Source organism: Lissotriton helveticus, chromosome 7 (genome assembly GCF_964261635.1).
Source record: "Lissotriton helveticus chromosome 7, aLisHel1.1, whole genome shotgun sequence".
Classification (NCBI taxonomy): domain Eukaryota; kingdom Metazoa; phylum Chordata; class Amphibia; order Caudata; family Salamandridae; genus Lissotriton; species Lissotriton helveticus.
The window spans coordinates 80,845,645-80,869,819 of record NC_136068.1 but is presented as its reverse complement, the minus strand read 5'-3'; the positions used below and the strand labels follow the sequence as shown (position 1 = coordinate 80,869,819).

Here is a 24,175-nt window from a genome sequence, read left to right as displayed (position 1 = left end):
TCTCTACTGAAGAAGGTGGAGGTGGGTTCCTATAGGGATGGCATTGAGTCGATGTTCTTAGGTCGCCATCTAAAATCACCCGTAAGTTGCACCCCTAGGTTTCCTTGATTGCGACTTGTTCTTGTGAAGTTGGCTACCTAAAAAGGATCGGATTTGCAGGATAGATCACAATTGGTAGGAGGGGAAGTTGGTTCGTGTGGCTCCGCTCAGGTGAGGCGTGCTCTGCCACATGCATTGCTGCATGAGGGCAGTGTTCATATACCCTTTTGGGTGGGACAGCCCCAGCTCCCTCCCTGTTCTGAAGCATTTGTTTATTGTTAGTGCATATTTGGAGTTGAAGATTGTAGGAGTTGGTGCTGTGGACCAAGTCTAAATGTACATTAAAGAAGATAGTAGAGAGCCTTCAGGGAGAGAGGTGACCCAGATGTGCCCTTAAAGATTGTCTCCCTGTTGGATATGATGGATTTTGTTTACTAATGCTTTGGACATTTAGAAGGATCAGAACTAAGGCTAAAGTTTTAAGGCACCTGAAAAGATGGCCGAAAACTAGATGACAGACGGGGATACAGTCAGTTGTGTGCTTTGCCAGACTGGCAGGTTTTCCATTTTTTATTGGACAGAATAGTTGGTGGAGGTGTTGAAGTACTTGGGAGAGGATTGTATTCAGTGCAACACCTCGACCTGCAATCCTTCTGCCACATACGTGGATCTGGAGTTGGATGGGTCGAGCAGACCACTTTTAGAGTATTTGAGAAAGGTTTTGCCAGTCTTCTGCATGGATGTACAGCTCTTTGGCATGGAGGAGCCATTGTGGCTAGTGGAAAGTCAGTAAATCATTTGAAGACAGGATTCATGCTTTCCTAGCAGCCACCACTGACATTGTCTCGTTCCAGAATATGTCTTAGATGTGTAGTGAAGAACAAGGGAGGGCAATTGTTTGCCAGAGAGCTCAAGGTGTATATCTTAAGGATACCTTTGCAATCAGTTTTGAGTAAATTTACCATTACACTTGACCTGCTGGTGAATTGCATGCTCTGAATTACACCTTCGTCTGTTTGTTTTTATTTTATTTTTAATGTGGGGGCGCCATGCTTGATCCCCTCAACTCCAGTGGAAATCCCTTTGGAAGTATTGAAAGGAGAAGGAATTTCAGAGGCCTGATAGTCAAGGTGATGTCTCCAAGTGGAAAGAGAACCTTGGAATCCTTTGTGTAAAAGTGAAGACTCTGTGTATTGTTTAAGCAGGCATTAGGCACGGCGGGTGCTCTGCTAAGCATATGTATACTTTCGTGTGACGGAGGACTGCAGCCTGCCCATATTCAAGATGTATCCTTTTTTTTCTTGTCCTTCTGAGAACTGATTCCCAGCATGCAGTGCCACCCAGAATTAGAATGTCATTGATCAGGTTAGGAAGGAGGAGGATTACAAAGTGGGAAAGTCAAAGGTGTGATGTGTGAGCCTTCAGAAATATTGTGGTAAACTCAAAATCAGAATGGGAATTTTCGTTGTATTTATGTTACTTAATAATAAGGTTTGTCTAGCCCGTTTCAACTGTAGGAAAATAGCTTTACCACTGGGCCAACATTTTTACCAGCGCCCTGCTGCGCTTGAGCACTAGGCCATGCCACTATTTACTCATCAATGGTCTTGATCAAATCCGCCACTGTACCACCCTAATAACAATGTTCACCAATCCTCTTCCAGGACTGCTGAGCAGACTGACCAATCACCTCTCAGACTCTGGTTTCGTGGACGCAGTGCGTGTGACCAGAGATGGACTTCTCGTCTCCACTGGATTCAACATTGACCTGGGCCAAGGATACCTCAACGGTGAGTGAGAGTGTGTCATTTTACAGGGGGAGTCGATTACGAATTGACCGACTACGGTTGTTAATTCCATCCCTGCACCGTCTACTCATGACTTTTGGTTTCCGAATGGGGATTAACCACATTAAACCGGTCTTACTATAAGGTTATCTCTGATTCTGAGGATTTTCCCTCTCCCATTTACCAGCTCCTCTGGGTGGTAAGTGGGTGTAGGGGACCCATGAGGGTTGTGGGGATTGGAGTTTGGGGGGGCTGAGGGTTTATTGGGCAGGGCAGGCGTAGGAGCTGTTGGGGAGAAGTGTCACATGCTCTTCCTTTGCTGCAGTAGCGGGTTCAGTACGTTCTGAACTTTGTGCCCCTTGACTGCGCCTGACTCGTGTGTGGTGGTCCTGGGTGTGGTGAGAGGCAGTGGACACACCACCCAAGGTATCCTGGAGCATGGATGGTTTGTAGAAGACCACACTCACTGACACTCAAAAGGTGTCTGCAAGGTGAACCCAGTGGCCCCTCTTCACTTTTCATGACTAAGGAAGAATTTTAAGGGCGATGCCTTGCAGCAAACTATGCTTGCCCACAGCGAAAAGGTGTGCCTGAGGATTAGTTGGTGGCTCACGAACTGCACGTGTTTGATATAGGTCATTGTTGTGTATGTGTGGAAATGTAACACTATATTGTCAGAGAGTGCGTGTGCACAGCTCGGGGCTGGTCACAAGCTCGCTGACTGAAGCCTCCATGAGAATGAGTGCGCGCTGTAAGTGCTGAAGCCTTGCATTGCCAAGGACCTGATGGTTGGTAGGGATGAACCTCACTAAACGGAGTGTCCGCACTCAGGACAGTGGGTAGCACCACAGCCCCTGGTGGTTAGCGAGTGAAAGAAACACCACACTCATTTCAGGAGCTGCTGATAGTAAGAGTTGAAGCATCATCAGTGCAATTCCTGGGTGCATCAAATGACAAGGGAAGCAGTTTGACTATTTGTAGGGTTTTTTGCCACTGAATCTTGCCCCATTTTTTGTTCCCCTCAGTGAGAGCCCTGGAAAGCGGACGGTACCTGGGTACTCTGACATGCCCTGACACCCCGCGACTGCTCTGCCTGGATGCCCAGATCACCTCTAGCGGCCTGCACCAATGGGTGACCGGAGGGAGAGAGCTGCTCGTCTGGGAGCAAGTGCCCCCCAACTCTGCTGACAGGTAAATGACCACCTGTGGTCTAGTATCGCCTCCACTGCCTGAGCTCTACAATCCGTCCCACTGTTTGTGCTACGTTACTACACCACATAGGAAACTATTTCTTATCCCCTCTTGCTGTCATTCTTATAACTGCAAACACAAGGAAATGATGGACGGAGCACTGAAACTTTTCAGACACTCACCCCCAGTCACAGATCTGGGTTTAATCCATCACTGTTCTTTAGCCCACTCTGCCATCCCAGTTCAGACCAAGCTTAATGCAAATCACTCTTGACCCTGTTCCTTATGGGAACAGTCCAGCCCGATCTGCCACACCAGGTCTTCCCTGGTTCGGAAACAAGCCAGTATCAGTACTCTCGGCTGTGCTTCTATCCTCTTAATGCTCTGTGTTGTCTAATGTATTCCTTCTCCACTGATACTCTTCTCTCTTTCCCCAGTGTCCTGCATCAGTCTCTGAGGTTTAAACCATCATAAACCATCCTCTTCCCCTCTTCTCACCATTTTTCTTTCCCGTGGGTAAAACCCTGATTCGTCAGCAGACTGTTCAACTTGGCTGATAAGTAGGCCTCCGCCTCCATAGATGTCCCATCCATCATTCCCTGTTAATTAAACCTTGGAACCTTTAGATGCTCTGTTCATCTTTCCACATAATTAAGCTCTCATTTCCGTCAATGAACTGCTCATCTTTCTTGGTTATTAAGCTCTCATCCCTGTAGGCCCACTATTTATTTTCTCTGTTTATTAAGCCCTTGTCCCCATCAACATTTCATCCATCTTTCCGCATTAGGCCTTCGTCTCTGCGGATGTGTACCTCTCATCTTCCCCTGTGCTTTTAGCTCTTGTTTACCTCGACGTAGGGTTTCGTGGCGCCATCGCCTAATGTCATTTTTCTCTTTTTTGCCAACAGATCCTCTTCTGTGAAGATGAGTTACTGGGCAGAGTTTGAGAGGAAGGCTGTGCAGTCTGAATCAGAGGATGATTCTGAGGAGGAAGAGGAGGAGGAGGAGGAAGGTGAAGGAACTGCACCTGCTTTTATGGGGGAGACATGTAGGGGATAGAGTGGAGGGTTCAGTTACAATCTTCAGAGCAGGGAGAAAGAAGCAATATTAGGAGGAAAGACATAAGGGAGATGTGAGGAAACAAGAGATGGGGAGAGGAATGGGAATAAATCAAGAAAGGAAAGGAGGGGGACAGTAGCAGAAGAAAAGAGGGAAATTGGATAAAAATGAGGAGGGAAAAAGAAGTTGGAAGAGTAGTGGCATTTGAGCAAGAAGGGCAAAGGGGCAGGGTGAGAGGGTGATCAGAGAAGGATAGATTTGAAAAGCTCGAAATGAGGTAAAAAGAGGCAAGCAATGGGCCTGGGAATAAGAGCTTAATGTATAGTCTATGTTGGTACTATTTTGATAACACTCCAGATGTTCTGCTTCTCTTGCCGATGCTGCCCCTGCAGAGGAAGAAGGTGAGGCACGAAAAGACGAGAAGAGCTGGCTGTGGTGCAACCTTCTCTGAGCCAACCAGCGCTGGAGGATGTCAGATAAAGTGGCCTGAGACACGACAGCATTGAACAATATCACATTTAACCCCTAAACTTCCAGCATCTGGCGTTATCAGACCACGCGTGCCAAGAAATGACGGTGAAAGTCTCAGAAGGTGTGATCCAAAAACTCTAGCATCAGAAGATATCAGACCATATATTCTATGAAATAGGAAACTTGAACAGTATCAGAATTGTGATGCATCATTTACTGGACCATGTGAGCCTGCGTGCCTCAAGAACTACCAACAGTAGGTGATATCGTTCGCCGTGGCCCAAGAATGACGAATATTCTTGGTACCACCCAACACTGGTATTTTGTGGACATGATGGTGTGAAATATTCTGGGCTGGTCATTTCTGGACTATGTGCTCTGGTTATATACTACGTGTGTATGGAACAAGCAGCGTGGGAGAAGGCATGCTTCATGGCTATAGATCTACCAGGTTCCATGATATCTGAACATGTGTCTAAAGAAATGGTGATTGTGGAACAATCCGCGCCACAGCTGGATGCAGCTGGACTGCACGGAACAGGAACTAATGCACTTGGGCCGTTTCAGACCACCTGGCTCAAGAGCCACCAGTGTGGATCACACCTGACCACTTGCCCACAACAGTCCCACTTTGGTTGAGATCAGACCACATGTTCAGAGAGCTACCAGTGTTGTATGACAGCCAGCTCTGGGCAGTGTTCTAGCACATGAATCAAGGCATGCACTTATTGGCTGATGGCCCATGCCACTCCATTACTGCTGACTTTCTGTAGTATCTGACTTCCACTGCCTCAGATGACTCGAGGATGACCAGCTTTGGGTGCTGTCAGACCACGCGGCCAAGAAACCAGCAGAAGCGGATGACAAAGACAACCCGGCGCAAGAATTAGTAGCTGTGGGCGATACGACACCCTGCGGCTCCAGAACGACGAGTGCCGTTTGATGCCATTGTTCATGACGTTAGGAACAGCCACTGGTGCTGGAATCTGAGAATGCTTTCTGCACATTGGAGAAAGGAAGAGAGAGTTTGATAGTTTGAAGTGAAAATAAACAGGTGAACCTCTTACAACTGTGTGATGTTGTCCAGTTGTCTGTAATGGAAGACTGTTTGTTCTGAGAGGAGATGATGTTGCCTTGAATAAACTGTGATACTGGTGCTTGCTGGCCTTCATGGTGGTGGTTCCCATAAGGTGACATTCAGAACATGGGAGAAGGTGGTTGAAAAAAAATATCAGGGTGGCATTAAAAGAAAAATATTCATAGTGAAGAAAGAGAGCTGGCGGGATCCTGCCAACCAGTCTTTCGGTGTGGTGGGAGCCTCCGCACATTCTATAAGTGAAATAAAGTTTTCTCGCAGGCCCTAAGCTCTGGTCTATAGGCAGGAAGTTAGACCGAGCAGTGGCATTCAGCCAGAGAGCATGATGACTGCTCAGATTGCTTTACATCACAGTGCTTTGCTTCTTCCATACTGACAGCACTTCAGTCTTTTGAAAATACCAGTGAACTAAGCCAAAGGGCTGAAAGGGAGAACTGAACCATGCATTACAAAAATCAAGGGATATACCATGAAGAGGCTTAGATGCTTTGTGTTACAGCCAATTGTATGTAACCAATTCTCAAAAAATCATGTTCAGAAACGTAGAATAATAAATGCCTGGTCAAAATGTTGTGATCTGCTTACAGTAAGTTGTTGGGAATATGTTTTGCAATTTGTTATTGTTAAGTTAAAAGGTTCTTTTCAATATGTTGAATATTAGTGAATTTGTCCCCACTTGCCCCAGGCAGCCCATCTATTTTTTTGCAGGTCTTTCTTCACTGGTGTAGACCACTACTGTTGCTGTACTCAGCCGTGCTTTTTTTCAAATCTATTGTTTTGAATGCATTACATACATTTAAAGTGGCCTCTTGCTTGATTGTGTGGCTTTGTCATCTGTCTCACTTCCCTGTTCCTGATTTGCAGACTTTCTTTCTCATTCCTGTGTTAGTCCAGCTAGGGGCATTTCAGTCTGCTCGTGTTTTGATGTACCCTTCCACAAAACTTGCTTTGCAGGGCATGTGAAAAACTACTTTTCCCAACCCCCTCACTCCCTGCTTCCACTTCCCCTCTTTTTGCTACTCTTTACTTGCTCATTGTGTGCTACCTGCTACACAAATTGTGGGTGGCTCTCTTAAAATGTTTTTGGGGTCTTCCAGGATGGCTGCATACCCATGTGCATGTACATCCATACAAGGTGGGCCTCGAGCAATGCGATTTTGTTTTCCATTTGATCGAATCCCATTCACAGATGGTTTCCACAAGTGCACGCACATTTAGAGTTGCCATCTATGAATAGGGCGTGTTAAAATATTACAAAATGCATTCAGAAATGGCCATTTAAGATGTGCCATCTAGGGGGAAAAAGCGCTGGCACGACCTAAAGATTCCATGTCCATGACCGAGACTTATTGGCTTTACCAATGCCTATTTAATTCTATTTTGTCGCCACAAACAGCATATATATATATATGTACCACATACGCCAGGGGAAAAATTGATGAGCTCAAAAGCAAGAATATAAATGTTTTCAGAGAGGGCTTGGGACAGGTGCCTAATTTGTTCACACAATAAATGAAAAATCAAGGTTATTTACACAACACAACATGCTTCCAACTGTTATTGAAGCTCTCTTCCTTTATTATTGTATTTTATATTTCATGTGAAACTCTGAGTTCCCCTGTTGCATGGCAAGCGCTAATCAAATATCCCCAAAACACAAATAAATACATAAACAAGCATTAGAAATGCAATCGGGCTCGGATTTATTTGAGTTTGAGCTAATGGCATTGTAAATGCCAATGTATTGTTGCTATGTGTTATGGAGTGTGTTCATGTGGTGTGTACTGCCAGTGATCTCCTTGTGAGTGTGAGAATATTGCACCGTTACTGCCTGTGATGTCCTTCTTGTGAGTGTGAGAAGCTTGCACCTCTGCTGCCTGTGGTCTCCTTGTGAGTGTAAGAAGCTTGCACAGCTGCTGCCTGTGATGTCCTACTCACTACCCTACTCTACTCACTACTCTACTCACTACTCTGCACACTACTCTGCACTCACTACTCTACTCACTACTCTACTCACTACTCACTACTCTACTCATTACTCACTACTCTGCACTCACTACTCACTAATCTGCACTCACTACTCTACTCACTACTCTAATCACTACTCTACTCACTACTCACAACTCTGCACTCACTACTCACTACTCTACTCACTACTCTGCACTCACTACTCACTACTCTACTCACTACTCTACTCACTACTCTACTCATTACTCACTACTCTGCACTCACTACTCACTAATCTACTCACTACTCTACTCACTACTCACTACTCTACTCATTACTCACTACTCTGCACTCACTACTCACTACTCTACTCATTACTCACTACTCTGCACTCACTACTCACTAATCTGCACTCATTACTCTACTCACTACTCTACTCACTACTCTACTCACTACTCTACTCACTACTCTGCACTCACTACTCACTACTCTACTCACTACTCTGCACTCACTACTCACTACTCTGCACTCACTACTCTGCACTCACTACTCACTACTCTGCACTCACTACTCTGCACTCCCTACTCATTACTCTGCACTCACTACTCTGCACTCACTACTCACTACTCTGCACACTCACTCTGCACTCACTACTCACTACTCTGCACACTCACTCTGCACTCACTACTCTGCACTCACTCTGCACTCACTACTCACTACTCTACTCACTACTCTGCACTCACTACTCACTACTCTACTCACTACTCTACTCACTACTCTGCACTCACTACTCACTACTCTACACACTACTCACTACTCTACTCACTACTCTGCACTCACTACTCACTACTCTGCACTCACTACTCACTACTCTGCACTCACTACTCTGCACTCACTACTCACTACTCTGCACTCACTACTCTGCACTCACTACTCACTACTCTGCACACTCACTCTGCACTCACTACTCACTACTCTGCACTCACTACTCACTACTCTACTCACTACTCTGCACTCACTACTCACTACTCTACTCACTACTCTACTCACTACTCACTACTCTACTCACTACTCTACTCACTACTCTGCACTCACTACTCACTACTCTACTCACTACTCTACTCACTACTAACTACTCTACTCACTACTCACTACTCTGCACTCACTACTCTACTCACTACTCTACTCACTACTCTACTCACTACTCTACTACCACTACCACCACCACCAGTACTACCACTACCAGTACCACCAGTAATACCAGTACTACCACCATCAATACTACCAGTACTACCACCACCAGTACTACCACTACTACAGCCACCAGTACTACCACTACTACAGCCACCAGTACTACCACCACCACCAGTACTACCAGTACCACCACCACCAGTACTACCACTACCAGTACTACCACTACCAGTACTAGCAGTACCACAACCACCACCACTACTACCAGTACTACCACCATCAGTACTACCAGTACTACCACCACCAGTACTGCCACTACTACAGCCACCAGTACTACCACTACTACAGCCACCAGTACTACCACTACCACCACCACCATCACTACCACCACCACTAGTACTACCAGTACCACCACCACCAGTACTACCACTACCAGTACTACCACTACCAGTACTAACAGTACCACTACCACCACCACCAGTACCACCACCACCAGTACTACCAACACCAGTACTACCAGTACCACCACCACCACCAGTACTGCCACTACCAGTACCACCACCACCACCACCAGTACTACCAGTACTGTGAGTAGTGAGTAGTGAGTTGTGAGTAGTGAGTAGTGAGTAGAGTAGTGAGTAGTGAGTGCAGAGTAGTGAGTGCAGAGTAGTGAGTGCAGAGTAGTGAGTGCTGAGTAGTGAGTGCAGAGTAGTGAGTAGTGAGTGTAGAGTAGTGAGTAGAGTAGTGAGTAGAGTAGTGAGTATAGTAGTGAGTAGAGTAGTGAGTGCAGAGTAGTGAGTGCAGAGTAGTGAGTTGAGTAGTGAGTAGAGTAGTGAGTAGAGTAGTGAGTAGAGTAGTGAGTAGAGTAGTGAGTAGTGAGTAGTGAGTAGTGAGTGCAGAGTAGTGAGTAGAGTAGTGAGTAGAGTAGTGAGTAGTGAGTGCAGAGTAGTGAGTAGAGTAGTGAGTGCAGAGTGAGTGTGCTGAGTAGTGAGTGCAGAGTAGTGAGTGCAGAGTAGTGAGTAGTGAGTGCAGAGTAGTGAGTGCAGAGTAGTGAGTGCAGAGTAGTGAGTAGAGTAGTGAGTAGTGAGGTGAGTAGTGAGTGCAGAGTAGTGAGTAGTGAGTAGAGTAGTGAGTAGAGTAGTGAGTAGTGAGTGCAGAGTAGTGAGTAGAGTAGTGAGTAGTGAGTGCAGAGTGAGTGCAGAGTAGTGAGTGCAGAGTGAGTGTGCAGAGTAGTGAGTAGTGAGTGCAGAGTGAGTGTGCAGAGTAGTGAGTAGTGAGTGCAGAGTAGTGAGTGCAGAGTAGTGAGTGCAGAGTAGTGAGTAGTGAGTGCAGAGTAGTGAGTAGAGTAGTGAGTAGTGAGTGCAGAGTAGTGAGTAGTGAGTAGAGTAGTGAGTAGAGTATTGAGTGCAGATTAGTGAGTAGTGAGTGCAGAGTAGCGAGTAATGAGTAGAGTAGTGAGTAGTGAGTAGAGTAGTGAGTAGTGAGTGTAGAGTAGTGAGTAGTGAGTGTAGAGTAGTGAGTAGAGTAGAGTAGTGAGTAGGACATCACAGGCAGCAGCTGTGCAAGCTTCTTACACTCACAAGGAGACCACAGGCAGCAGAGGTGCAAGCTTCTCACACTCACAAGAAGGACATCACAGGCAGTAACGGTGCAATATTCGCACACTCACAAGGAGATCACTGGCAGTACACACCACATGAACACACTCCATAACACATAGCAACAATACATTGGCATTTACAATGCCATTAGCTCAAACTCAAATAAATCCGAGCCCGATTGCATTTCTAATGCTTGTTTTACCAGTCAGAGAGAGTTTTCCAACTCGTATAATGGCGTGTTTGTGGTCACAAGGCATGTGAGTTCGCGAATCGCAGGGTGTGAGATCGCAAGTGTGCTTCATACATGAGGCGCTTGGCTCCCTGTGCTGGTCGAGCAGAGTTTGGGCACAGTTTCATGTGCCAGCCAGCTGTGCCCATTCTGCTGCGCAGGCATTAACGGGTCGCGCTGTTTCACGAACCTCCGTTTTGTTGGACTGTGAAAGAGTCACTAGAGCTGTGAGGATGTGACTCGTCGGTGCACGAGGCAGTGAAATGTGTGACTGAGGGAGAACGACCAGTGTACATGGTGGCCCAGCCCACAGCCACGCTGCAGAGCGAACATTGTGTAACGGCCGCGTGAGATGGTTCTAGGGTGAGGAAGCAGCACCATCGCAGTGAAAAGGGCTCGCGCTCTGCAGCTCCGCCCATGCCGCGTGCCTTCGGCCTGTTTACAGGGCCAGAGACAGGCAAATACTTTAGCTTTCCCGCCAGTTCTAAATGGTCAGCATTCTGCAAATGACTGCCTGCCAGGCATTCGACCTTTATCCCCCTACAGAGCCCTGGGGCCAAACGTTACCTTAACTCACTCGCGTAATGAGCTAAAATCAACAAAGGCCTAGTGCCTTTATTAAATGTAAGGGCTGTGGGGATTGGCCCTGTGTTACCGTAGCTTTCATTATTCAGTACTTTAGCAAGGCTGCCATGAGCCTTAATGCAAGAAAGCAAAAATGTTGCCTCCCATCACTTTATATGAACACTGGGGACAGGTGGCCTCTTTCTGAGATCACTTTATTTGTGATATGCTGAAGCACAGATCAGCAGCATTAACCTTGAAGGGTCCATATATTCTCTGGCCTGTCGTCTTTCAAACTGTCCCTATACCAAGATAGGAATGATCAACCAAGCACACAGGTTACTTTATCCGAGCCTGAAACTAAAAATTCATTTTAAAGCAAGACAGTCTGCTTTCCCTTAATACAAAAAAAGGTAAATGCTTCATATGTTACTGATATCTGCGTGTTATCCACTGTGCACCCTACCTTCTGTAGCGCTACTCAAACGTGACATTACTAGATATGATTGTTAATTTTAATATGCGCACCTGACTTAGTAGGTATTTAACATTAAAAAAAGTATTTGCAAACAGGAATGGTGTGATACGCGCGTTAAGGGGCGTTGGTTTCACTTATATGTTTTTCAAAAAGTGTCTCAGTTTTCCGACCGTGCTGATCTAGGCCACCTACAATACGCGTATCCCAGCAGGGCACGACAGGCTGACTGCCCAGAAAATGGGTGACTTTCAGTAAGTCTTACGAGGTCTGCATTTCCATTACGATCACTCTGGACAGAATTAAAACCCCTGAAGGCGGTGCAGATACCCAGAGCCTGGGCGGCCGCCTTCTGCAACACAACGAGAACAGTTCAATATGTTTTGGGCGTTTACCTACCAGCTTTGCAGGAGCAGCTCGAGAGCAGGACAGCGATGGGCCTTTCCTTCCCCTGCATGTTTATTTGTCACGGCTCCAAGTTTCCTTCTCCTGGAAGCATGCCTCGGCACAGAGTGCAACGTTGCGTGCACGCATGGCTGGGTCGCGAGGAGCTGTGGTGTGCCAGGCGGGGAATCGAACCCGTCGCACAAAAACACGCTCCTGTGAAAGCCTCCTGCTGAGACGGCCCGGGGTGCACCTCTCGCGCCCGTCTCGCGCTCAGTGTTTCTCATGTTCGCGGATCTACCCTGCTCCTAGTCTGGAAGCACTTGCACCGCTCAGACCATCTGGATTGCATTACACGGGCACTCTGACAGCTCCTAATTAAGATTAATAGTCTGCCGTGCGTGCGCGTAACCGCACAGAAAATGCCAACATGGCCGCCTAACATTACATATGCCCTACGGCATCAAGACTACTACAAAAACAGCACCGCGACGACCAATCACCATTCAGATAACAAAAAAAAACTCGCGCACTAAGGAATGTGTCTTTCCCGAGCCCTAAGAAACTTTTTTTTTTTTCTTTAATAATAGGATCTCGGAGCTTGCCCCGAGCCCTAAAAAGGACTTACCAAGTAGAGATGAAATGTAAGTGGGTTGTCGCTGTCCCATCATAGGGGTGTGTCAGGGTGGTACAGTGTTCGGTTTTTAAAATGATGCAGAAAAGTCATCGTATAGACTGATCACAAGCCTTTTGTGTTCCAATTAACAGGTGTATCTGTGAGACATGTGTAAGCAATGTGAGCTAGGACTGTTTACAGTATGGAGGAAGGGACATGACAAGGTCTGTGACATGGTTTCAGCATTGATGTATCCGTTACTGGGTACCAAGGGCATATGGCTAGGGAAATGGGCCATGTTATCCATCTATAAGTGCTAGCCAAAGGAATGGGAACCCGGTGCAAGGATATCAGGAGAGCTGCTTTTGTTATGATCTTGGGGGAGGGGGAATGTAGGACCCTCACCCCCAGAGCCACAGAGGTCGGATCTCTAACTCTATGGTGCAAGGACTTTGGGCCATATGTAGGAAGCCAAATTGCGATCGCAAACGCTGAAATTCGCGGAATTTCAGCCTTTGCGATTGCAATTTGGGCAGTGTGCTATGTAGCAGACAAAAACCCACTCGCAAAATAAGGAATCGCAAAATTAGCGATTCCCTATTTTGCGAATGCATTTAAGGAATCCCAAATTGCGATTCCTTAATTGCAATGTAGGAAGCACCCAAGTTGTGCGATTTTGGCTCAAGGAATTGCAAATTACCACCAACTTCAGGTTGGTGGTAATTTGCTATTTCTATTGAAAAATCCACTTGTTTGCATTTTTCAAAGTGCCATGTGGCGCACATACATGACCTTAGCGCATGAATGTGCGCCACATGTGCACACATGCTTATTTCAGGGGTGCAACAGGGTATCCTATTGACACCCTTGCAACCTTCAGATTACATTCTCAATTTGCGATTCTCTAATTGGGAATCGCAAATTGAGAATCTCTCCTCATTCATTCCTATGGGCCTTCTAGCCCATAGGAATGATGGGAAGGTATTCGCAAGTAAGGAATATGTAGGATTCACAAAATATTTAGCAAATCCTACCTACATTGTGGTTTTGCGATTCTCTAATTGTGATTCCCTAAAAATCGCAATTTGGGAATCGCAAAACCCGTTTTACCTACATATGGCCCTTAGTTCAGTGCACCATCTCGAACTAGTAAACCAAGTTGGACTGTGTCGCAGACATAGCCCACTCCGCAAACATGGTTAGGAAGTGTGTACTGCTTCCCGTCAGTCCCATAAGATAAGTTCATTTGAGTAGAACTTCAAACAGTCTTTCGTTAATGAATAACACACTCACTCAAAGATCACTAGAACCGAAATGTGCATTTTAAAATATTTATTTTAAAACCCCAAATCTAGTGCACACAGTATTAAATGGTAACATCACAGAAAATAAAAGTAAAAGCAGTGAAGCATCTCATGAACAGTGAAAACAACAGGAACACATTGTTACATGGTCATTACATTTTGTAGCCCTTATACCTTCACTGTGTTATCTCTAGGCGCTATGCTAGTTCTAGCAGATTCAATAAATGATAAGTCTGTTATCAGAGCTTCAGAAGTGGTGCGTATACCTGATTGGGACAGCAAGGTCTGCTGTTGTCTGCAATAGCTTGCACGCTGTCCCGGGTGCAAGAGCAAAGACATTGTGTCTGTAAGTGAACAAGACGTCAGTGATGGCTAAATGCTTCGCAGCGCCTCAGATGAGTCTTGCCGGATCCGCCTTTAGTTAAAGTGGAGGCTGGTGCCTTGCCGGCCATTTTGTTCTTCGCCCACATCATGTTCTTCTCCTAACAAGGTCCTGAAAGCTAGGGATTTTAGAGGATTTGATGCCTGTTTTTACCTTATATTTTCAAAATAAAACAAAATAAAAAGCGGCTTGGAGTCGCTGAGGAACGAATCAGACTAAAGTAACATGGCAGAAAAAATGTCATCTTCATCCACGTATTTACATTATGCCTCCATCTAGCTTACACTATTAAGGGCCATGTTGTTAATGGTCGCCTCCACTAATGTAAACAAAAAGCATGTCAGCTCACACAGTGACCAGCCTACACAGTGATCTGCATTTCCTACGTGTTTCAAGAACTTTACACTTTCTACTAAAAAGAAATATAAGAAACTGAAACAAAAATACAAAGCTCTAAACCCATAGTGTAAATGAAATAGAAGAATCTAAAACGACATTTCTCAACATGTCACTTTCTGTGGAAGAAATAGGAAAGACTGAAAAGACAAGTGATGAAAATGGAAGAGTCAGGAGAGACAAGTGATGGAAATCATAGAATCTGAAAGGAAAATGGTCATAGTCCAGTGTTTACTGCATCCCCCAAATAAGTCCTAAACTAAATAATAAAGACAGGGTGTCTGAGTGTTCTTGCAGCTTACATTTCTAAGCTAAACCATCACAGAAATATTTAACCATGTTAAATGTGTTTTTGAGAAAATTGATTATCATCACTTCATGACCCATTTGCAGACCACAAGAATATGTTAGAAAACGTGCATGTTTGGAATTCCAGTTATTCACTTGGTGCATGTTCAATAACACACATTTGCATACCGAAATAAAAAGGTCTCTGCATTGAAAAATACGGAGATCATGACACTTTTAACCCCTTCGATGCTCACGACGAGCTCAGCGCGTCATGAGTCACGCCTCTCGTACGCTCATGACGAGCTGAGCTTGTCATGAACCGCGGGTTTTAGAAAAACTAGCGCGCATGAGGTTAAGGCACAGCACTTAAGTTAGGTGTGTAAATTGTTGTGCCACCTTGTGTACGTGGTAGGTCCTTAAGCAGGACACATTGGCATGACATCGACAAGAGGGCATTTTAGAGGTATATAGGAGACCTCAACACCGCTCTCAACTACAAGTGATTTATCCTAACGGAGAATCCAAGGTTTAAGTGGCTTACCTTCATCAATGCATTTAGATCAAGGTTTCCTGCCACCACAAGCAAATTAACCTATTTAATTAAGCTATTAAGTAGCTATGGGAAGTAGGTTCTGTTCCTTTTATTGCGTGTCTATGGTCAGGACTGGATCATATTTCCACGGGGAGGATTTCAGCGAAGGACTTCGACGAGAAAGGGGTCCGAGCTTTGGAAACAGGCGTAGTTGTGTGGGGTACATCCAGGTATTTGGGCTTCAACTTGAGTCCTAACTCGCAGGTACTCGCAAAATGGGGACTCATGCGCTGATCCTCTCGCACTTGATTTGCCTGACCTTCACGTAGGAGGGCGTATGCAGCGCATGGTGGTACGAGCGAGCGCTATTTTGTTTGAGGCCTGCCCGACCTTGCTGAAACGAGGCCCGTGCTCTAGTTCTTGTAGACCAGCGCACAGCGCGTATTGCGTGACGTACGTGACAGCCATTTTCGTTGAGGCCTGTTCCACATCGCTCATACGAAGCCTGAGATTCAGTTCTCTGATTTCATTGTGCTGATGCGCACAGCTTATCTCCTCATCGGAGCAGGTAATAATTCCCATAGCTTGTTTCTCTGTCTCAGACGCGGCTGCTTTCATGGATTAGTCGCGCATCAAGCATCCGCTGATGCGCACAGCTAATTTTCACATTGGGTCGAGGTGATGCATGCTACTGTTTTCTACTGCTTTCTACGCTGTTGAACACAACTTAGAAAGCGTTCGCCGTGCATTAAGCTGCCACGCTGATATGCACAGCAATTTCTGGTGATGAGTTTCCTTTGATCCTCTAATCAGAATACGAGGTGTCATTACTGACTTACACTACTTATCAGTTTATGTGCTGGTTTTATTTGACCTTTTTCGTTACGAGGGTTGTGGTTGAGTGGAAGCTTGATACATCTCACAGGTGTAAGCTACAGTGCCAAGATGCAGAATTTTACTGCTCCATTTTTTATCGCCTCCAGGTGACCCCCCGATTCCTTTTTAAAGTCGAAGAATGTACTCTCTGATTATGCTCGAGTATGTGGTACTTCTTTGAGTGCTGAAAGGAAGTCTTTGTTATTTATGCATTGCTTAGGTTTCGAAGGTCAGGAGGGGTTTGAACATCTTCCTGAGATACCAGGCAGTGAAGCTCCTGCCTTGAACGAGTACGAGATTTGCATCACAAAAATGGATTTTCATTATCTTTCCTAAGTGAGCATGGTGTTGGAACATTATCACTTTGTAAGGAGAATGCAAAACAAGAGGAATCTGTAGAGCAGTACATCGCTATGTTTGCATAAATTAGCATCCACTTGTTGTTTTGGAGGAATCTTAGAGAAAAGACTTAGGTATCAACTAATGTTAGAATGTATTATTGACAAAGCTAAAGATAGTTTGTGGCAAAAAGACATTCCTTCACTGCAATATGTTATCACAATATTGAAACTACAAGAGCATTCAAAAGCCTGTGTCAACACTATATGCAAAGAAAGTAACTTGGGAAAGGGTGAAGGGAATGTGGGTAAAGAGGTGAGTGACAAATCTCCTGATAAGCCCACCAAAAGCAAATCTGACAAACCACTGTTTTAACTAAAACGTCCAACTTCAAGGTCTTTCAAGGTAAATGTTTTAACTAAAACGTCCAACTTCAAGGTCATTTAAGGTAAATGTTTCAGATGTGGGAATTCTGGTCATGTAGCGAACTTTAAAGAATGTCCGGGTAGAAAATCATGTGTACTTGCTGTGCAAAAAAGGGTCATTACTCGAGGTGTTGCTGATCAGGCAAGCAGCAAAAGAAAGTCAGGGAAGTAGACATTTATGACCAATTAAGTGAGGATGTCGCTATTCTTCAGGTCAAAGAACGTGTTGCAGAGGCCAGTTTGAAATTGTGTTAATCAATGACCAGTCAATAAATATGCTTTTTGACCCAGGAGCTAAGATTACGCTGATCCCTAAGGAATTCTATAACCGCCAACTGTAGGTAAGGTTGGTTTGGTGAAGCCAGACAGCAAACCATGGTGTTCTGAGGGAATAACCATTGACCTCTTGGGTTATTTTTGGGGCACAATTGAGTTCAAGGGAAGAATTATCCCTGGGAAAATCTATGTTTCGATGAAAGGGGACTCATTAATTAGTTGGTTTCACCAGTGCGATTTGTACGTATACTTGGATCCTAATGAATATCTCTCTGTGTGCCTAAAAGAGTTACCAGCTGTTACGATGGTGAGTGGGGGAGGTGAAACTTGGGTTGAAAGGTTCCCAGAAGTATTCAATAAGAAATTAGGCTGTCTCAAGAACTACGTCCATCACATAAAACTTAAGTTAGGAGCTGTTCCCAGGGTAGCGAAGGTTAGGAGTGTTCCCTTGTTGGTCAAAGAAAGCATGAGAGCTGAGTTGGACAAACTCTTAAAGAATGGAATTATTCAGGAGTTGGAAACCACTAAATAGATCTCTCCCGTGTTCATGGCTCGCAGAGCCAATGGTGAGGCTAGGCTGTGCATTGACTTGAGGGAGCTGAACAAAGTGGTGGTGGTTGATCATTATCCATTCCCTAGCATTACTGAGGTGTTGTGTTCTCTAGATCGAGCAAAACATTTCTCAACATTGGACCTATCTTCAACCTACCATCAGGTCAAACTTAATTTGTCATCTCAAGAGCTCACAACCTTCATCACACCATTTTTGGGACCTTCACATTTCTAAGAATGCCTTTTGGTCTCGTTTCTGTGGCATCAGTGTTTCACTGGGCGATGGAAAGTATTCTAAAGGGAATTGAAGGCATCAAGTTTTATCAAGGCAATGTCTTGGCTTATGGGGTCGGTCTCAAGGAGTACGATGAGAGATTGGCCGCAGTGTTGTTAAAGCTGCTACATTATGGTCTCACTCTGAGGGCAGACAAGTGCAAATTTGAAGTTCGATTGAGTATTTATGGCACTTGGTCTTGGGAATCAAACCCAAGCCTTCGTTGGTGGAAGCCATTTCCAATTTGAATTCTCCCAAAAATATGAATGAGTTAGTAAAACTTTTGGGAATGGCGATATTCTACAATAAGTTTGTTCCAAACTTAGCACAGAAAACTGAATGCATACATGGATTACTAAAAAAAAGCCTGTGAGTTTGAGTGGGGACAAGCATGCAATGAAGAGTTCAAAGTGATTTAGAAACATTTGAATGGGGCCCCTAATTTGGCAAGTTTTGATCCCTCCAAGGTCTCGTATGGGATGACTGATGCGAGTTCAAAGAGTTTAGGTGCTGTATTATTGCAAAAAGTGGAAGGAACAGAGAAAACCATTTTGTTCATATCCAGACCTTTGAGGGGAGCGGAATGCAATTACTGGTTGAGAAAGAAGTGCTTGGGGTTTATTGGGTTGTAGGCAAGCTTAAAAACGTTTCATGGGGTAAATGCTTTGAGGTAATATCTGACCACAAGCCACTGAGAGAAGTTTTCCCAAAGAAAGGCGTTGAATTTCTATCTCATAGGATAAGAAAGTGGGTGGTAGCCTTGCAAGAATTTGAGTTTAAGGTTTCTTAGATACCCGGTTCTAAGAACTTGTTGGCAGATTGTCTATCCATACTGCGTGGACCTGAGGACTGTGATCTTTTTGCTGGAGAGGAGCTTGAAGAGGAGGTCAATGTCTGTGTGATTAGTGAAGGTTTAATTCCAGAAGTTGTATGGAGAGAAAATCTACATAACGATCAAACTTTACAACAGGTTATGGCTAGGAGATAAGGCTGGGATGAGAAATGTGAATGTGAAGAGGATCTCAAAGGATTTTGGCAAGTCAAAGATGATTTGGCTGTGATGGGGTGATTGCTCATGCGCCACAGCAAGTTGGTTGTCCCTGGTTGTTTGAGAAACAAACTAGTGGCTAATGCATATGCGAGTCAAATGGATATTGCTAAAACCAAAGGAAGGGTCAGAGAGGCGTACTGGTGGCTGGCTATAGACATGCACATAGAGAGAGTTGTTTGTGATTGCTCTCAATATGTATTTAGTGATAGAATTCTGAAGTGTCTGACAGCCAATCATGATCAGAGAGCAAGCCAGTGGCCAGTGGGTGGACATAGCAGTGGACATTTAAGGTCCAGTCAAATTGAAGTCTCAGGACCACTACGTTTTAGTTTGTCTTCATATGTTCTCGAGATGGCTTGAGAAAAAGATAGTCAACTCAGTTGAATCTGAAGCAGTTATTAGCTTTCTGGAAGAATATTTTGAATGAGAATATTTTCTTGCATCTATTCTATCGGATAATGGGGTCCAGTTTACTTCTCGGGTTGTGGAGGATTTTTGAAAAGAGAGAGGGATCAAGCATAAGAAGACGGCATTGCATCATCCCGAAAGCAATGGTGTGGTGGAAAGGTTTGTAAAAGTGCTTAAGGAAGCAACGCAACTGGCTGTGGTCTCTGATAAATACTGGGAAGAGGCTTTAAAAATGGTGCGACTACAGATTTACCCCACCTTCTTCTATGGGGGGGGGGTCCCTTCTGGTTGTTCAAAGGGAGAGTGGCCAACACTAAGATAATTCCATTGTGGTTTGCTACTAGAAGGAAGGACGCTGGTGATGGCATGGATGCTACAGAAGGATGGGAGGAGAGGGAGAAGAAGAAAATGGAAAAGAGGAAAGAGAGGTATGATGTGAGGAAAGAGGTGAAGAGGACTGTTGTGGGTGTTGGTGACTGGGTCAGAGTCAAGTTACCAAAAAAGGGGGTGAGTAAGTCCAAGTTTGGATAACCAATGAAAATGATTAAGCTGTTTAGTAAAGCGGTGAAAACTGATGAACATAGGATATGAAATCATAACAGAATTGCCAAATGTCAGCCACAAGGAACAGGTTGTGTGGGCGTTCCTGTAACACGAGGGGAAAGGAGGAGGTCTCTTCGTGAGAAGAGAGTTCCTTTTCGTTTCCAAGATTGTGTTTGCTAATTCATTTCTATTATTTTGTGTTTTTTTAATTTCCAATATTTCTGATTTTGTTATCTTGTGCATGTTCTCTCCTCTTGTGGTGTTGTTAATGGGGAGGTGATGTGTTCTCAAGCATGTATCTGCTAGGTATCTCTGTTGGTAAGAAATGATGTAGTCATCTAGAATGTAGGCACTGTCAGGGAGAATGTTTGGAATTGAATAGTGGCAGTCGGTTGAAACCACTCGGTGGGGGAGGTCTCTGTTATAGACTGTACAATAAAACCTTCTTCAATCTTCTACCCGAAGTGTTGCAATTTGATTTAAGTAAAGGACAACACCTCAGGCACCCATACCACAGATGGGGTCACGGAGAAGGAAAAGGTGGGTGAATAGGAGGAGCGCAGTCCAGAGTCGTAGGTACCACATGCAGAGCAGATGGGTGATTTGGTGCTCTTGTGAACTTCAAAGGTCCTGTGGGAGCTGGAGATGTAGTGGAAGAGAATTCCAAGGGGAGATCCAGATGCTGCAGGGATCTACTCCCCCAAAATATGTACATTGGCCAGGGAATGGCATCAGGTTTTGGCAAGATGACTGGAAGCAAGTCATCTAGCCGTGCAGAGCTTTTCGGGTCAGGCATAGTGTCTGGAAATCACAGCATTGTTTGTCTGGAAGGAAATATAACTATATAAGGCTTGCCTGATTTGTATTAAAATATTTGTTTCCTTTGCTGGAAATGGAACTAGGGAGTGTACAACTTGCATATGGCATCCTCTTACACCCACGAGCCGAAACAGTAAGCCATTCGGATCTCACACAGAAATGTGGGTGCGTTTGGGCAATTTGGGTCACCAGACCTAGAGTGTGCTCAGAGTTATGTTTTTTTCATGTCATTTAGCGACACTGTAGGCTACAGCAACATGACAAGTGGCTTCAATTTTTGTTTCTCTTGTCTGTTAAATTTATTGATTTATTTGATTTTGGGATAGATCCAGGGGCTTGAAATAGAAGGGTACACACAATCTTGAGTTGAGACTATGAGGCTGTAGGGAAATGAAAGTAACAACATCTGCTAGCCAGAGTGGTAGCACAAGCTTCAGTGGGCACCAGGACCTGGGTAATTAACTAGAGGAAGCACTTGGAAGCCAGAAAAAAACAGAAATGCATGTAGAAAAAACAAATGGGTTACAATGGTGGACTTGGCAAGGAAATACATACATCACAGAGACCTGCCTGACTAAGAATTTAGGAAGACTTTACCCTGAAAAATATGGAGTGCATGAAAATATGTTTTAGGCATTCTTAATGACGCTACTCGTGGTCTTCCATGTTAGCAGCTTGGATCACCTTCAGTATTTCCAAGACGATTTCTTGAAAAATTCTTGGATATTTTCTAAAAGTCTCAATGATGCCAAGAGCAGGTGCCATGGGCGCCTCAAACCCTGTGGGTGATGCTTTCAGGAGGTTTACTCCTGCCAGGGATGCGGTCTTGCCTCTCTGACCCCTCCCCTATACTTAGCCATTGTTTTGCCAATGGTTGTCGTATAGCTCAGGCAGGACTTTCTGGTGCCAGGGATGGGGAGCATTGCCGGCCAGGTGAGACCCTAGTGATCAGGGCAAAGGGTGAGTGTGAGAAGGGGGTCAATCGAGGGGAGTCAGACTAAGGCAATCTACCCATGCATTCCATATTTGCAAACTAGCATCATATCTTCAGAATGTAAAGCACCCTATACAACTGGAAATTTACAGTTCTTTTAAGAACACCGAGGCGAGGATAGTCGTTAACTTTCATTTTTATTTATTTATAAATTTTTATATAGCAGAAACTTGACCTTAGAAGGATATCAGAGGGCTTTACAAGAAAACAAGAAAACAAGACAACTAAAGAAACATAAATGCTGACAATACCCTTTGCCATTCAGGAGAAGGACCGCAAGTTAGAAACCTAGGGGCAGATGTATCAACCGTTTTGCGACTCGCAAATGGTTGTTTAGCATGTTTTTGAATGTATCAAAAAATCGCAAATTAAGAAATCTCAAAGATTTGCGATTCCTTAATTTGCCATAGCATTTAAGGAATCGCAAATTTTGCGATTCCTTAAATGCTATGTATGATGCATTTTTCTTTTGCAAACTTTTTTTAAGGAATCGCAAATTACCACCAACTTGTAGTTGATGGTAATTTGTGAAGTCCTAAACAAATGCACACATTTGCATTTTTTAAGGTGGCATGTGTCGCGCACACATGCCCATGGGGCATGTATGTGCGCCATATGCACACATATGTACATTTCAGGGGTGCAGCAGGGTGTCTTTCAGACACCCCTGCACCCTTGAAATAATTCTCAAATTGCGATTAGCAAATTGCGAATTCGCAATTTGAGAATTAGTTCAAAATCATTCCTATGGGCCTCCTAGCCCATAGGAATGCATGGGGAATTATTCCTTATTTGCGAATACACATTTTGCGAATTCGCAAATAAGGAAGTGTAAGGAATCGCAAAAAAATAGCGATTTTTTTCATACATTCCATTTTGCGATTTCTAAATAGCGATTCCTTACAAATCACTATTTAGGAATCGCAAAATTGAATCTTGATACATCTGCCCCCAAGATGTAGTCGGTGAATGCAAACCCTGGTTGGAGAACTGCGTCAAATGAGTACCCAGGTGAATGAGTGGGTGGGGTTAGGTTAGAGTTTTGTTCATTAAAAGCAGTTTGACTTCTTTTATGAAGGATGTGATTGAAGGGTTCAGTCTGACTTCAGGGGGCAGGGAGTTCCAGATTGCAGTATCAAAAAAGCAAACAAATAATAAACATATAGTATAAAAACTACATATCCCAGCAACTCCTCTGGAAGTACATAAGCACTGGTAGAGGCCTGCAATGTCATTGAAACAGATAACCAGTCCACACTCACCTCTTTCTTCAGGAATCTCGTAAACCTGATCTAGAAGATGTCTGCCACTAGCCTTTTTCCTAGGGTACACGTGGGATACTATCTTGTCTGTCTGTTGTTCCCGTGTAGCGCCCACACAACCAGTCAGGCCATCAGAGCGCTAATAGAACGTAGCAGGGTTAGAATCAAAGCGACCTTCCCTGTAAAAATGCCATGGTGCCCTAAGGCAGAAATTCTTCAATATGTTCCAGATAAGAGCATGTGACCGGATACGCCGCCACTGACATTACTTTAATGTGTTGCAAATGTAACATAAATGATTCCACGATAGAAATGAAATTATCACATAAAGCAGACTTTGCGTTTCTTAATTTGCGTTTTATTGCATTTTTTTAATGTACGCTCATATGTCTGGTACTTCAAATTGAAAAAAATGCATAAAATTGCCTGACTTCTAGAGAAATATAATTGTGTTTTATTGCATGGTGGGTGCGACAGAAATGGGAAATATTGTATTTAATGTGGGCTCATGTCTGGTGCCGGGGCCTAAAGCACAGGCAAAGCAGTGTATATAAGTTTCATACACATGTGTGCCCAGGGATGCAACGAAGCAGAGGGGAGCTGGCAAAGGAGGCTACATTAAAGAGGCCGGTGAGGGCTGAGGCCCACAGAAGTAGGCCAAAAATGGCCATGCCTCAGACATCTTCCTACACGCCTGACATTTTGGCCATGAGCTCTACCGACAGACCCAGGCTGGGCTATTTGAACCCTGGGCAGAGAGGTGCCCTGAAACCCTGGGCCCATCGTCATAATTTATTATGTC

General features: G+C 44.5%; 1 protein-coding gene across 2 annotated transcripts in view; it reads left to right on the top strand.

The window, feature by feature from the left end:
- LOC144768124 (uncharacterized) overlaps window positions 1-5,612 on the top strand; it is a 130,186-nt gene extending 124,574 nt beyond the window's left edge. For both annotated transcript variants that reach the window (XM_078651540.1, XM_078651539.1), the window contains exons 11-14: window positions 1,704-1,829; window positions 2,852-3,017; window positions 3,925-4,028; window positions 4,468-5,612. In XM_078651540.1, the coding sequence (XP_078507666.1) occupies window positions 1,704-1,829; window positions 2,852-3,017; window positions 3,925-4,028; window positions 4,468-4,526 (455 nt within the window). In that variant the 3' untranslated portion in view covers window positions 4,527-5,612. The remainder of the gene's footprint in view (window positions 1-1,703; window positions 1,830-2,851; window positions 3,018-3,924; window positions 4,029-4,467) is intronic.
- Window positions 5,613-24,175: the final 18,563 nt, after the last annotated feature.